General features: G+C 53.0%; 2 protein-coding genes across 6 annotated transcripts in view; one reads left to right on the top strand and one right to left on the bottom strand.

The window, feature by feature from the left end:
* Flii (FLII, actin remodeling protein) overlaps positions 1-2,657 on the bottom strand; it is a 15,091-nt gene extending 12,434 nt beyond the window's left edge. Inside the window, exons 1-3 of one of the 2 annotated variants that reach the window (XM_004640288.3) lie at positions 2,474-2,657; positions 745-855; positions 369-440 (exon numbers count right to left, since the gene is read on the bottom strand). In XM_004640288.3, coding sequence (XP_004640345.1) covers positions 369-440; positions 745-855; positions 2,474-2,536 — 246 coding nt within the window. In that variant the 5' untranslated portion in view covers positions 2,537-2,657. The remainder of the gene's footprint in view (positions 1-368; positions 441-744; positions 856-2,473) is intronic. The other variant, XM_004640289.3, reaches the window with a different exon arrangement.
* A 25-nt stretch (positions 2,658-2,682) lies between these two features.
* On the top strand, positions 2,683-8,584 carry Mief2 (mitochondrial elongation factor 2). 4 transcript variants are annotated; one of them, XM_004640287.3, is made up of 4 exons: positions 2,683-2,742; positions 5,816-5,969; positions 6,161-6,323; positions 6,644-8,584. In XM_004640287.3, the coding sequence occupies exons 2-4, from the start codon at positions 5,823-5,825 to the stop codon at positions 7,696-7,698; spliced, it is 1,365 nt and encodes a 454-aa protein (XP_004640344.1). In that variant the 5' UTR covers positions 2,683-2,742; positions 5,816-5,822; the 3' UTR covers positions 7,699-8,584. The 4 variants fall into 4 exon arrangements, with proteins under 4 accessions (XP_004640344.1, XP_023555966.1, XP_023555963.1 ...); XM_023700198.1 differs by lacking the exon at positions 2,683-2,742 and adding an exon at positions 3,604-3,880; XM_023700195.1 differs by lacking the exon at positions 2,683-2,742 and adding an exon at positions 3,969-4,152.
* The last annotated feature ends 5,332 nt before the right edge of the window (positions 8,585-13,916 follow it).

Here is a 13,916-nt window from a genome sequence, read left to right as displayed (position 1 = left end):
AGAGAGAGAGAGAGAGAGAGAGAGAGAGAGAGAGAGAGAGAGAGAGAAAAGCAAGAGAAAAATGATAGAGCAGGATCTTATCTCAGTCAATGGTATAGGAATAGCTGTGCTCACCTGCTAGTACATCTAAACAGGCTCTCAAAATGGTGGTAGGAATGGGATTATTTTACCACTCCCCCATGGAATTCTCTGATCCACATGGATTTCTTTACACAGGACATAACTGTATCTTCCTAATTAACAGGGAGCCTCTCTGTCATACCTGGCACCTGAACCAGACTTGGAGGTGGCAGAGACACTGGCCCAACCTGAGGCTCCAGCTCTGACCTCAGGTCCCCAAGCCTGGAGGCCTCCAGGCCAGCACTTACCCGAAGAGAAGGCAGACTGGACAGCTCTCCATGAAGTGTGGTCAGGTTGTTGTGGCTCACAGACAAGTGCTCCTAGGCCAGGACAGGGGAGCAGAGGCTCAGAGCAGAGCAGAGGGTAGGTGGGGTGTCTAGAGTCCCTGTCTGCCCTGGAGCTTTGCACTATCTAGAAGGGTCCATCAGCCTGAAACACTTCTGCAGCCTCCCTCCCTTGCACACCCAGCTCCTCCTGCACACCTCCCAGGATGGAGTGTTCACTTTGCCTCCACCGGCTTTACTCACAGCTGTTCTTCTTCTATGTACTTCGCCTTCCCTGTAGGCCATACCTACCTAAGTCTAGCCCCATCCATACCCTCCCTGACTGCCCAAAGCCCCTTACCAGTTTCTGCAGGGCAGCCAGCTCTTCAGGCAGGTAGCAGAGGCCTGTACGGTTCAACTTTAGCCATCGCAGGCTGGTCATGGCCTTGACATTCTCAGGGAAGTAGCCACCCTGGGGGGGGATGTCAGGGTGAGGCTCATTTGAGTGAAGGGTGCCTCCTGTTCCCCTTCTCCCCCCCACCTGTGGCAGTTTTCTTTTGGAAAAACAGCCAACTCACCAGCTCTGAGACCTTGGACAAGTCACTTGGTCACTCTGTCTCAATTTCTTCATCCATAAAATGGGGTTATTAAAAACTTCCATGTGACAACATGTTGACCTAAGGTTTTTCTCTGCTAATGGTCTCTGAGCCCCAGGAAGGCCAGAATAAAACTGGCTTATTTAACATGAATCCTAGCACCCACTTTGTGTTCAGCTTTGCCCATTCCTTTTTTTTTTTTCCCGGAACCAAGGATTGAACTCAGGCCCTTGCACTTGCCAGGGAAGCGCTTATTCCACTGAGCCCTCTCCCGGGCCCCAACTTTGCCCATTCCTGATTGGGCCACCTGAGATCCCAGTGACTGTCCCTCAGGGGCACCACCAGCATGTCAGTCATTCCTGACAAGGCCTAAACTACTACTGTGTTAAAGGCCCAGGGCCCCACCCCATACAGACATCACCTCATGCATTCAGCCATTCACCCATCCATTCATTCACTTGCTCACTCTGCATATGCCAAAGCCCCCACATGACCACGGGCGTTGTGGGTGCTGTGGCATGAATCTAGTCTGAGGCAGCATGTACTTTCAGTGCCTTTGGTTTTGTCCCTGCCCTTAGAGCCACATTCCCTTCTGGTGACTCAGACTTTCCTGGTCCAGAAAAGATACAGGGAGACCCCAGATAAAGACGGGGGTGGGGGTGGGGCATCAGAGAGAATACAGTGTGGTTGCCTGTGCCTGAAATCAAAGGTGCATACAAATGCTGGTAAAGTAGAAAAGCTCACCTTCTCTCCAGCCCCAGACAGACATCTAAGCGCACTGGTCACCTGTAACCCGCTGAGTCCTTGGCTTTCTGGGCCAGCTCCCCTTCCCTTGTCTGCTGGCCCTGAGTTGACCCACTTTATTACTCCCTAGAACTACCTCCCTTTTCCCATCAACTGACTTGGGCAAGGGCTGGGTTCCTTGTCCCTAAATCTATCAGTCTAGCAGCTGCACAGACAACTGTCACCCAAGACCTTATACATCTGCCTTACACTCCATAGCAACAGATCTCACTACATTCCAGGCATCCAAACGGTCTATTTTCAAAGCTTTCACCGGATGAGAAAACCCAGGTTCGGAGAGGGGAAGTGACTCGCCCAAGACCACACAGGTCACGGGGAGTGAAGGGGGACGCGAAGGCGGGGTGGCGACAGCGCAGGGAGGAGACGCTCCAGACCCGCCCCGGGCAGCCTGGGCCGCCGGGCCCGCCTGAGTCATCAGGGCTGGTTCGGGCGTGTGACCTCGGAGGGGTGGGAGCACAGGAGCGCCGGTCCCGGGCAGGGAACCGCCCCATAAGAACAGGGACGTAGGGTCGGGGCACCAGCCGGTCCCGCGAGACGCCGAGCCCAGGCCTCGGGTGGGTTCCGAGCCCGGAGGCAGGCTGCGAGCCCCACCCTCCCCGCACAGTCTCGGCCGCGGGACAGGAAGCAGCGCGCGGCCCGGCCCCTCGCAGCGGGAGGCCCCGCTCACCCTTGCTGCCCGGCTCAGCTCACCTTGAAGTCGTTGCCGCTGAGGTCCACGCCACGCACGAACGGCAACACCCCGGTAGCCTCCATGGCGGCGCCGCTCTCGCGGCCTGGCCGGCGGGCGGGCGGGGCGGGAGGCGGCTCGGGAGCGGCGGGCTGGGCGGCCCCGGCCCCGCCCCTTAACCCGCCCGCGCCCGGAGCCTCGGAAGCCTTCCGCCTCTCTAGGCCTCAAAGTCCCGCCGGCTCGGCACTGGAGAGGCCCCCGGGGTGTGGGCGCCACAGTGCTGGAGCTGCAGGTGCCCACAGCCTCAGTCGCAGCGTCCGCGGAAGAGGGTGATGGCCCTGTAGGTCCAGGCACTGTCCATTGGGCTGCTACAGAAGTTGGTCGTGACCCTGGCAAAGATTCTGGATTCAGCCCCGGCAGTCTCTGCCTGTGTAAGACAGACCTGAGTTGGCGCGACTTCTGGGTCTTCTGCCCCAGCCTCCCTGCTTCTGCGTGTGGTGCTTCCTACCGTTGTCAGAAGCGGAAGAGCAACAGCGCGCGTACTTTCCAGCACTCAGCAGGCGCTAGGCGGCAGGCTAATGTATTATTATTCGTACTTAAGTGTCTAGGCTTCTCCGCTATTGATGGATTGATTGATTTGCCTCATGTTCTCGAAGAGAGGCGTCCGGTAGGCTTCTCCGCGATTGATTGATTGATTGATTTGCCTCATGTTTTCGAAAAGAGGCGTCCAGCATCGTTAGGAGTTTCGTCTTAGGTCTCTTCGCGGCTTTCGCCATGACGTGCACAGCCACCCTTTGCCGGCGTGGGTGTAAGTGTCTAGTGCTCCGTTTTATAGAACAGAAAAACTTGAGTTCTAGACGTTAATGGTTCATACAAGTCGCGAGCACTGGGTGACAGAGGCTGAGCCGGGCCAGCAGGTAATAGCCAGCAGGGACTCTCGCAGAGGTGACCCGAGACAGAATGCGGGCCTTTGGGCCAAGAGCAGTCTGTCTGCTTGGCCCCTGGAAGGAACGTGGGCGCAGACAACCTCTGCAGACAGAAGCTCCCGTTACAAGCACACGCTAGTCACACGGGTTCCGGAATAATGGCACGCACCCCGCCCCACCGTGGGCTCGGAATGCGGCCTTGCACCTTTAAGTGCAGACTGCTTCGGCGAGTTCCGCCCCGGAGGGAACGCGCCGGACGGCGAGAGGGCGTGGGCTCCCCGTCATTGGCTGTGCCGGGCCGTGTTTTGGAACGTGTCTGCGGGAGCGGAGCGCTCCGATTGGGGCGACGGTCTGCTTGTCTGCGTGCCTGCAGGGCCAGCGGCCGCCCTCTGGCCTCGGCGTTCTGTTCCTAGGTTCTGTACGTTCTACTTCCAGGACGGTCAGAGGCCCAAGTCCTGGCGGACCAGAGCGTTCCCCGGTCGGTTCGCTGACGCCGGGACGGAGGTATTGCCCAGAGGCCGGTGAGGCGGCCCCCAGGTCACTCAGCCCCGGGCGTGGTCCGCGGCCAGGACACATTCGGGGGCGTGGCCCGTGGTTAGCCGCTTTGGGAGGGGAGATCCTTGGGTCCCAAAGCCCGACTTGAAATCTATCCTGGTCCTTTCAGTTTGGGGTACTGCCCTTGGCTCCCAGGGCGGCGGTGACCTCTCCGTGAATGCTGTTATAACAGGCTGGTCTATGGGCTGCTGCGCGGCCTGCTCAGCTTTGGTTCAGGGCAGGTGGGTTTGGCCGCGGAGGGGAAGGACAGGCAGTATCCAGGGACCGGTTGTGTAGAGTCAGGTTATTTTTATTTTTTATTTTTTGGCGGAACCGGGAATTGAACTCAGGCCCTTGCAGGTTATTTTTAAACACCCGTGCCTTCTCCACCTTCCAAAGATTGGAAGGCTACGGACTGGGGCCTAAGCGACCCCCTTAGGGTCCTCTAGAGTCCACTCTAGACAGGTGCTGGAATTAAAAGCGCTTTACGGTTTACAAAATGGTTTCCTGGTTTCGCCGAGAGCATCCTCAGTGTTGGTCCCCGTGCCACGGATGAGGAAGCAGAAACTGGCTTTGGGGCTGCGGTGGGTCAACTGGCTGGCCTATGACCTGGAAGGCATCCGAGCTACATCTTATTTTTAGTTTGCCCCTTCAGACAGGTGTCAGGGCTTAGTCACACAGCCTCAGGCTTCAGCTACTCCAGGCATCTTGTCATTTGGCAACTGAGTTCAAGATACCCAGAGCCCAGCGGGGAGGGCAGAAGCCCTTGGTGTCCCAGCAGGCTGTGACCTTGTGGTTTGGTGGAGTGGGCCCTGGGAGATTTCTGCCTCCACTTTCCAGGTGCCTGGGCCCACCCAGTCACACATTTAAGAACTACTCTCTCAGAGTCTTCCTCATTGCTACCAAGGCCCTTTTACAGGTGGGTTTGGCCCTGACTTCAGGCTCTCGCCTCATCTCTGTCGCTTGGGCTTCCAGCAATGAGAACACTTCTCTCCACCTCTAGCTCTGTCCCAGGCCCAAGAGGCCCAGAAAGCCCTCTGTCCAGTGGCCATAGGAAGCCTCTGGACTACATGTTTAGGGGTGCCTACTGGCTACCCTGATGGTGGGGCCTGTAGCCTTGGCTTGCTCTTAGCCATTGCAAGAGGCTCTGAACCTCTAGAAGCAGCCTGGGTCATCTCACTCAGCCTGTCCTCCGATTTAATAGTTTTGCCTCTGATAATTTTTCTCTCAAAATAGGGGGCCAGGGAGATGGCTCAGTACAATAAGCGCTTCTCTGGCAAGCACAAGGGCCTGAGTTCAATCCTCAGTTCCGGAAAAAAAAAGGAAAAAAAAAAAGATTTGGGAGGTAACTAAGCTTTACTGTGGTCCCTACCAAAGATCTGGTAGCTCCACCCCACGCCCACCAGGCTATCTGGGACTCCAATTTGAATGTCTTCTCTGGGTTTGGGTTGCTCCTGAGAGACTGTCTGGGGATGGGTGAGTCTGGAAGCTTTATAGTCAGTGGTCTGAGACTTTACCATTTACTTTGTGGTGTGGCAGCTTCAGTCTCTGTAAAGTAGGGGAGATGATGATAAGATCCATCTCACGGATTAATCTGGTGACAGCAGAGGTCTTGTACAGGTCTTGAAATAATGCCCCCTTCTCTGAGGAGCACAGGCTCAGGGCCCTTCTGGGCCTTTTTGTAAACAACAGGTGGGTTGTTTACAGGTTTCAGGGAGAGGACTTCACAGTTCCCTCAATCTCACCTGGAAAAAAAAATCCTTTGCTCCCTTTCTTATGAGAAATATTCAGGAAGCCAACTAAGGCCCTCAGTTATACTTGAGCACCTGCCCGTACCAGCCCCTTGCCAGCCTGGCTACCCCCACCCTCAACCTCACTTGCCCTACTCTCTTGCCTCTCTTGCAGGCAGACCATGGCCGAGTTCTCCCAGAAGCGGGGAAAGCAGCGTGGTGAGGAAGGCCTGAGCAGCGCTGTGGACTTCCTCTTAGCCAATGCCCGTCTGGTGCTAGGCGTGGGTGGGGCTGCTGTGCTGGGCATTGCCACCCTGGCTGTGAAGCGGGTAAGGCCAGGCTGGGTGGAGCCTGCCTGAGGCTTCTAGAATAGAAGGATAGGGCTGAGTCCTGTCGATGGGCCCCAGGATGGGTGGTGGGATTTCCTAAGGCTGCCAGTGGATCCACCCCAGCCTTTAGGTTTGCTTTGCCATGGGTGCTCAGGCATCAGATGGACTGATTTGTGTCACTTTGCCTGCAGTTTATCGACAGGGCCACTAGCCCTCAGGATGAAGATGATGCCAAGGGAGACAGCTGGAAAGAACTCAGTCTGCTCAAGGCCACATCACCTCAACAGCCCCGGCCCCCACCTGCTACCCTCAGTCAGCCCATATCGCCCCTGACCCCCTCACCCTCTGGTCCAGGTGAGCAGCACCCCTTCCCTTTTTATGTGGGTGGGATGGTCCATGTTTGGGAAGGGTAATGTAGGCTGTGCTAGTGGAAAGGGGCAAGAGGACTTCCCCACTCTGCATGAAGCTGTTTAAGCTAAAGGGTCATTATGTTGGGACTCTGAGCCAGTGAGATTTTGTCATCAAGTACTCACTGTCCTGAGGACCTGGACTCAGTGCTTTGGCAATGGCCATTTCAGGTGAGGAACAAGGACTAGAGCTATTACTCAGCTAGTAATCAACCTCTTAACTTGTGGAGCACTCTGTCACATTCCCTTGGCCCGCTCTTTCTGCAGAGGGACCTGCAAACACAGAACCTCAGATAGTACCTCAGCTCATCTCCCCAGTACCATTGTGTCTGACGTTCCAGGAGAGGCTGCTGGCATTCGAGCGAGACCATGTGGTTATCCCAACAGCTAATGTAGCTTTGGCCAAACAGCTGGCTTGTGACATTGCCCTGGAGCTGCAGGCCTACTTGAGGAACAAATTCTCAGAACTGCCCTTTGGGGCGCTCGTGCCTGGAGGACCGCTGTACGAGGGGCTACAGGCTGGGACCACGGAGCATGTGCGCCTCTTGGCACCACTGGTGCTAGAGCCAGGGCTGTGGAATCTGGTGCCTGGAATGGACACTGTGGCCCAGGACCCGCGCTGCTGGGCCGTGCGCAGAACTCAGCTTGAGTTCCACCCACGTGGGAGCAGCCCCTGGGACCGCTTCCTGGTTGGGGGTTACCTCTCCCCTCGAATCCTGCTTGAGCTGCTCCGAAAAGCCCTGAGTGCCTCAGTCAACTGGCCGGCCATTGGTGGCCTGCTTGGGTGTCTGATTAGGCCTAGCATGGCCTCGGAGGAGTTGCTGCTGGAGGTACAGCATGAGCGCCTGGAACTCACCATGATCCTACTCATAGCAGTCACTGGGGCCAACAAGGACAACCGTCTTCTTCTGGCCTGGCCCCTGGAGGGACTGGCAGGGAACCTGTGGCTTCAGGATTTGTATCCAGTGGAGGCTGCTAGACTACAGGCCCTTGATGACCATGATGCTGGCACTCGCCGGAGACTGCTGCTGCTTCTATGTGGTGTCTGCCATCGCCACCCATCCCTGGGGCGCCTGGGCCGAGGCCATCTGACCCAGGTGGTGCTGCATCTGGGGGAGGATGAGGTGGACTGGACTGAAGAGGCCTTGGGAGAGCGCTTTCTACAGGCCCTGGAGTTGCTCATTGGCAGCTTGGAGCAGGCCAGCCTGCCCTGCTACTTTGACTCCAATGTGAACCTCTTGGGTGACTTGCAGGAAGAAGAGATTGATGACATGGGTTATGCACTATATAGTGGTCTCCAGGCACCTGAGGGGCTGCTTTAGGTGGGTGGGATCCTGGTGGCCAGCATGTTTCCTGATGCTGGCAAGGGGTATCCACCCACCCCACAGGGAGTTGCAGAGTGGGTTTTTGGTTGCTTGTAGCCAGAACAAAAGAGGGTACCTGGCCTTAGTCCATGGGGAGGAGCACATGTGAGGGCTGTACTTGGAGAGCTCGGGTTGCTGTCACTTGAGTGCGGCTGGTCTGCCCCCTGCAGCTTGGAGCACCAGCTACTCAGTCTGCTGCCAGCCCGGGACTTGGGCTCAGTTCATCACCAGCAATGAATCCGCTGAGAACATGGCTTTTGCTATCCCAGGCCAGATAAAGGCCACTCCATTTTTCTGCTAAGAGGACAATTTACTGCTTTCTTTGGGTACCAGCTTGAGGCACGCTGGAGGCACAAAGTGCCTGATCTTTTAAATATACCTTTGTTCCATCCTTGGTGGCTGCTGTCACCTGAGACCTGGAAAGAAGGTTGACATTTTCCTGAGGTCTTCTGTGTGTTTGAATTTTGCAGCTCTGGAGCAGAAGCTCTGTTTGAACTGCTGCCCACCTAATACCTCAGGGAAGGCCCCTTTTCTTCTAGTGGGTGAGTTTTCTTTTCAGGCTGCAGAGGCCCCAGGGAGAGCCCTTTCCTCAGGGCTGGTTGCTGCTCTGGGCCCGCTGAAGAGACTCCTGGAGGCTTGGGCTGTGGGGTTAGCCTCCTACCTCTGCAGAGTGCCACAATGAACTGTTCAGTGAGTGTCCTTACTCCTGCTCTGAGGCTGTCTGAAGTAGAAGGGGCTGGAGGAGGAACAGTTTTCCTATTAGGGGTACTGCCTGTCCCAGTATCCCTTCTGCTGAAACAAAGCTATGCCTTGAATGTGAAGAGAAATAAAAGGAAAAACTCTGCTTATGTGTGTGACTTGCAGGGAGGGCATCCCGGCACTCACAGGCTGCTCTTTGGACCTAAGTCCTGTGGCTTGGCCTGGAGGAATTGGGATCAACTTGAAAATGGTAGGGTTTGTATATTTATTTTTTGGCAGTACCGGGGATTGAACTCAGGCCCTTGCGCTTGCCAGGCAAGCACTTATTCTACTGAGCTATTTCCCTGGCCCTGGTAGGATTTATTTTAAAAAGTACTGCTTAGGGCCAAGCATGGTAATGTATGTCTGTAATCTCAGCACTTGGGAGGCAGAGGCGAGAGGATTGCCACAAGTTTAAGACTTGCCTGAACTATGTAGCAAGACCTGTCTGAAAAAACAAAACAAAAACCAGGTGTGGTGATAGATGCCTGTAAACTCCAGACTTCAAAGTCCACATTTAAGTGGATACAAACATGCCGTGTGAAACAGGTCAGTTGTATGAAGTGAGAGCATTAAGAGCATCTTGGTGTGAAGTCTCATCAGCAACAAGAGCCAATACTTTTAGTTATATTTCTTTCCCAGAAACCAAGCAGCTGAGCTCCCTGGTGTGTGCCAGAGCTCTTTAGCAGGACCACAAGTCTTCAGCTGTTTTTCCACCTCCCGGCCTGTCTCTTCCGATGGCCCCACAAGTGAGGCTGAGCAGCTGTGCAGCCAGGTCATCTTGGGATCCCCAGGAGCAAGGTTGGGTCCACTTCTGCCCCACCAATGACAGTTGAGACCTGGAGAGGACTTTGGACCACCTGTGCAGAGGGCTGTCCTGCCCCTAGATACACACCATCCCATCCAGTTCCTGTGGTCCCATGGTGTTCCTGAGCAGAACTGAGTACAGGACTGTGTGGGACACAGGACAGCGATGAGAAACTAGCTTGGCCAGATTGCTGTAGCCATGTGGTTTGGGAGCTGCACTTAGATCTTGATGTGTGAGGAACTCTGAGCAGAGTTACTAGTCATGGAGGGGTGGCAAGGAGCAGCTGGGTACAGGGCCTGTGTCTCGGTCCTCTTTCTGTATGACAGGAGTGCAGACCTTCCTGGGCAACTGTGGAGACCAGCTGGGTGGCAGTTCTGGGCTCCTGCCTGGCATAAGGACAGCTGTCCTGGGTTGGGCTTGTTACATGGCACCAAGCTCCATGTGGCAGGGCCCTCCCAGTTGCCAGGTGAGCCCCCTGGCTCACACAGTCGTTCTAGGAAGGGGCTGACAGGAGGCAGCTCTGCAGAAGTCAGCTCCGTTCATTTTGTTGTGCCTGGAATTGGAAGCCAGGGCTACACCCATGCTGGGCATGCACTGTATTACTGAGCCCCATACCAGGCTGTGAGCTCTTAGATCCCCTCACCTGGGCATGGTGGCCTGTGCCTGAAATCCAGCCGCTTGGAAGGCTAATCACAAGTCAGGCCAGCCTGAACTACCTAGTAAAACCTTGTCTCAAAAAAACAACTAAGACTAGGCCATTGTACGGTCTGATATGGACTGCTGTGTGGAAGTCATTTGCTTCGAGTGCAGTGGGGAGACGAGGATGAGTTAAAAGGAGCAAATTGTGTGTGGGGGGGGGGCACTGGGAGTTGAATGTAGGGAATACTAAGGTACAATCCCCAGCTCTTTGAGACAAGGTTTTTGGTGATCCTCCTGCCTCAGCCTCCCAGAGTGCTGTATTACAGGTATGTGCCACCATGGTCGGCTGGTTTGCAAAATGTTAAGTATATCACCTAGTCAAGGTTCATGGACTTCAGTTTCCAAACAGAGAACAGGCAGCAAATGAGTATTTTGTTAGGGTCCTTTGCAGGCTCCTGTGGCTGGGCTGACTGGGTCCTGGCCCTTTGCAGGATTAGCTACTGCTAAATTTACTCCCACTGAATACGAGACAATACAAGAAAGAGCCTGTCAGCCTGCCAGGGTGAACTGGGTGTGCCCCGTATAGGGCCTGAGCATCCTAATACCTAAGTCCTTCAGCAAAACCAGCCCACAAGAGCTCTGGTCCTTTACCAGGCGACTGACAGTTCTGATGACTTCGGTAAAGCAGTGACTTGTCTTCTCAGAAGGCAAGGATCAACCAGGGCAGAAAAAAAAAAAAAAAAATATGGTACTTTGCCCACCAGAGCCTGTGTTTCTGCTATCAAAAGGATAGTACAGAAACCGTGGTAAATGCACTTCCAGCCAGTGCCCAGTGTTGCTTGGGCTCAGTGAGGGGTTTGTTTTCTTCTTGGTTTTGAGTTGCAAACTGCAGGAAAAGCAGCAAATAGGGCCGGGGAGATGGCTCAGTGGAATAATCGCTTCCCTGGCAAGCCCAAGGGCCTGAATTCAATCCCTGGTTCTGCAAAAAAAAAAAAAAAGGTGTTTTTTTTTTTTTTTTATGGAACTGGAGATTGAACTCAGGTCCTTGTGCTTGCCAGGCAAGCCCTTATTCTACTAGGCTATCTCTCCAGCCCCCTGGGGCTTTCTTTTTTATGTATTTGGCACAGGGTCTCACTACATGGCTGGGACTTGTAGTAATCCTGTTTTCACCCTCCCCAGCACTGGGATTACAGGCATGAGCCACTTGGGAGTGGGGCCAGTACAGCATGTTGTGCAGTCCCTGCATTTGCCTAAGCAGGCACTTCGTTTGCTGAGCTATTTTGCTGGCCCTGAGGTACACAGTTTGAGGTCCACCTAAACTGCATAGCAAGACTGTCTCAAAACAACCAGCTGCCCTTCACAAAATCCCCAACAAAACAAAATACCCAAATTAAAACCTTTCCAATTAAAAAAATGATCCTCCCAGTCAGTATGGAGCTGGTGAGGATAAGTTCTTAGTTGCACGGAACAGTGCCACCAAGCATGTGTCACCAGCAGACAAAATTCCCCAACAGGCTCTGTTGTGAGGATTTCCTCATGACTGGGCTTACAGCAGACAATCACGTTGAACAAGAACCCCCCAACACACACACACACACACACCCATCACAAGTACAGAGCATGCCAAGAGAGTCAGGAGATGAGCTGAACCCAGATCTAGCAGACTTCAAATGCCAGCTCCTCTTCCTGGAGTGGTCCTATGCAGTAGTTTGTGGTCTTGATATAAAAATTTACAAAGTGCACACACACCTGGGGCCCCATGACGGGGTCCTGTCTTCCATCCTATGACAGTCTGAGTCACTAGGAGTGATGTCCTGACAACTTTTTTGTTTTTGGTGATAGTGGGGTTAAATCTAGGGCCTCTGCACTAAGTTACACCCCCAACTCTATTTTTATTTATTTATTTTATTTTTTATTTTTTATTTTTTTTTGCGGAACCGGGGATTGAACTCAGATCCTTGCATTTGCCAGTCAAGTGCTTATCCTACTGAGCCATCTCCCTGGCTCCACCCCAACTCTTATTTTTAAAAAAACTTTTATTTATTTATTTTTTTGCAGAACTGAGGATTGAACTCAGACCCTTGCACTTGCCAGGGAAGCACTTATTGTACTGAGCCATCTCTCTGGCCCCTAACTGTATTTTTTAAAAAAGAAATTGTAACATTTATTGCTTTGGTATATCATACTGGTATTGTTATTCTTCCTTCACATTTATGTGGTTGTCTAGCCCCCCTCTTCCCACACAGTGCATCCTAGAACTGTCAGCCCACAGCAGCAACATGCTTATTCCACCTAACACTATTCCTCCACAGGGTCAAGGTTCTGGTCCAAGAAGCCCTTTACATATAAAGGTTAATGTTTGTGAAAGAATTAGCAATAAACCAAGCCTCCCAGGATGTCTAGCTCCAATAAGATGCTGATAGAAAGCAGTAACTTGTCCCTTTTTTGAACTGGAGACTTTCAACTTGTGTCATTTTGACAAGGTTAGAAGGCTAACTCAGCTAGTCAGCAGGGGCTCAGGGTCATTTTTTTTTTTTTGCGGAACCAGGGATTGAACTCAGGCCCTTGTGCTTGCCAGGGAAGTGCTTTATTCCACTAAGCCATCTCCCCGGCCCAGGGTCCTCATTTTGTAAACGTCCTGAGCTTGTGTAAGAGGGCAGAGATGGTGTGGGTGTAAAGGAACATCCTCAGGATGCAGGGCCTATACATAATATGAGGAAAGGCAGCTTGCTCTTCCCCCCTTTAGCTCTGCTTAAGTTTATTTTTTATTAACTTACTTTTTATGTATTTGGTACAGGGTCTAACAGCTCAGAGTCATAGTGATCCTCCTGTTTTCAGCCTGTCCAGCACTGGGATTACAGGAATGCACCACCATTCCTGGTCTCAGCAGCCAGCTCAGTGGGCCGTGGAGTGGGGCCAATGTGGCATGTGGCGCCAGGGATCAAACCCCAGCCACTGTGCTTGCCTAAGCAGGTGCTTAGTCCACTGAGCTATCTCGCTGGCCCTTACTGCTTTTGTTGACTTTCACTGCCTTGAACTGCTAGCCTTCTGTCTTGCCACCCTGCCTAGGAGCCAACTGATTATGGACTGTGACAATGAGCTAAAGAAATCTTTAATTCTGGGTGACAGGTATTTTGTCTCAGCAGTCAGAGAAAAGTAATGAAGGCACTGCTCTTGTGTTCCAGCTGATTTCTGAGCTCTTCTGGTCAGTTTCTGGCAATCCTATGAGACTGTTCAATACTCTGGTTGACTGGGTTGAGGCTTTCAGTGCCCTGGAAGAAGCAATATCCTGAGACTGGCCAACTCATCTGCTAATTCTCCGCAGCATGGGTGCTGTATTTCATGTCTCCTCAGCCCCTGGGTATGGCTGCCAAACGTGTGCTTCTCATCTCCCCATGCAGTTTGGCAAGGTCCCTCTGGAACTAGCTCTTTTTTTTTTTTTTTTGGCGGAACCGGGGATTGAACTCAGGCCCCTGTGCTTGACAGGCAAGCGCTTATTCTACTGAGCCATCTCCCCGGCCCTAGCTCACTTTTGAGACAGGGTCATTCTAAGTTGTTAAGTTGTCTAGGCAGGGCTTGACCTTGTTATCCTTCTGTTTCAGTTTCCAGGGTAGCATTACAGGTGTTGCCGGTACTCATAGCTTGGACTTTTTTTTTTGCGACACCATGGATTGAACTTGGGACCTTGGCAGGTAGGTGCTTTAGCTTTAGCTGTATCCCTTGCACCTTATTTCTTACCAATGGTATTAACATTTTGAAAAAACCCAGCCCACTTTGTTTAGTTACCATTTAAACCTCTTCCCCCTGCCTTGTGGTGGTGGGGTTCCACCTATCTTGCTGCTGCCCCATGAGTCTGTCCCTAATAAATCCACCCTGCATAATCCTGCACAATTTTTGACTCGTTTCCTTCTTTGGTCTTTCAGTAATTTCAACCTTTGGTGGCTGGTTTTTGTACACTGGGTTTTCCCAAAAAGGACTTCCTGATACTTTT

This window comes from Octodon degus, unplaced genomic scaffold, assembly GCF_000260255.1.
Source record: "Octodon degus isolate 3935 unplaced genomic scaffold, OctDeg1.0 scaffold00122, whole genome shotgun sequence".
Taxonomy (NCBI): domain Eukaryota; kingdom Metazoa; phylum Chordata; class Mammalia; order Rodentia; family Octodontidae; genus Octodon; species Octodon degus.
The sequence above is the reverse complement of the archived record's forward strand: the minus strand, read 5'-3'. Positions and strand labels throughout refer to the sequence as shown.

Coding starts and splice junctions, on each gene's coding strand:
- Mief2 (XM_023700195.1), top strand. CDS start 4,112: ATGGGCTGCTGCGCGGCCTGCTCAGCTTTGGTTCAGGGCAG. Junction 4,153..5,815: donor TCAGCTTTGGTTCAGGGCAG/GTGGGTTTGGCC, acceptor CCTCTCTTGCAG/GCAGACCATGGCCGAGTTCT. Junction 5,970..6,160: donor CCACCCTGGCTGTGAAGCGG/GTAAGGCCAGGC, acceptor CTTTGCCTGCAG/TTTATCGACAGGGCCACTAG.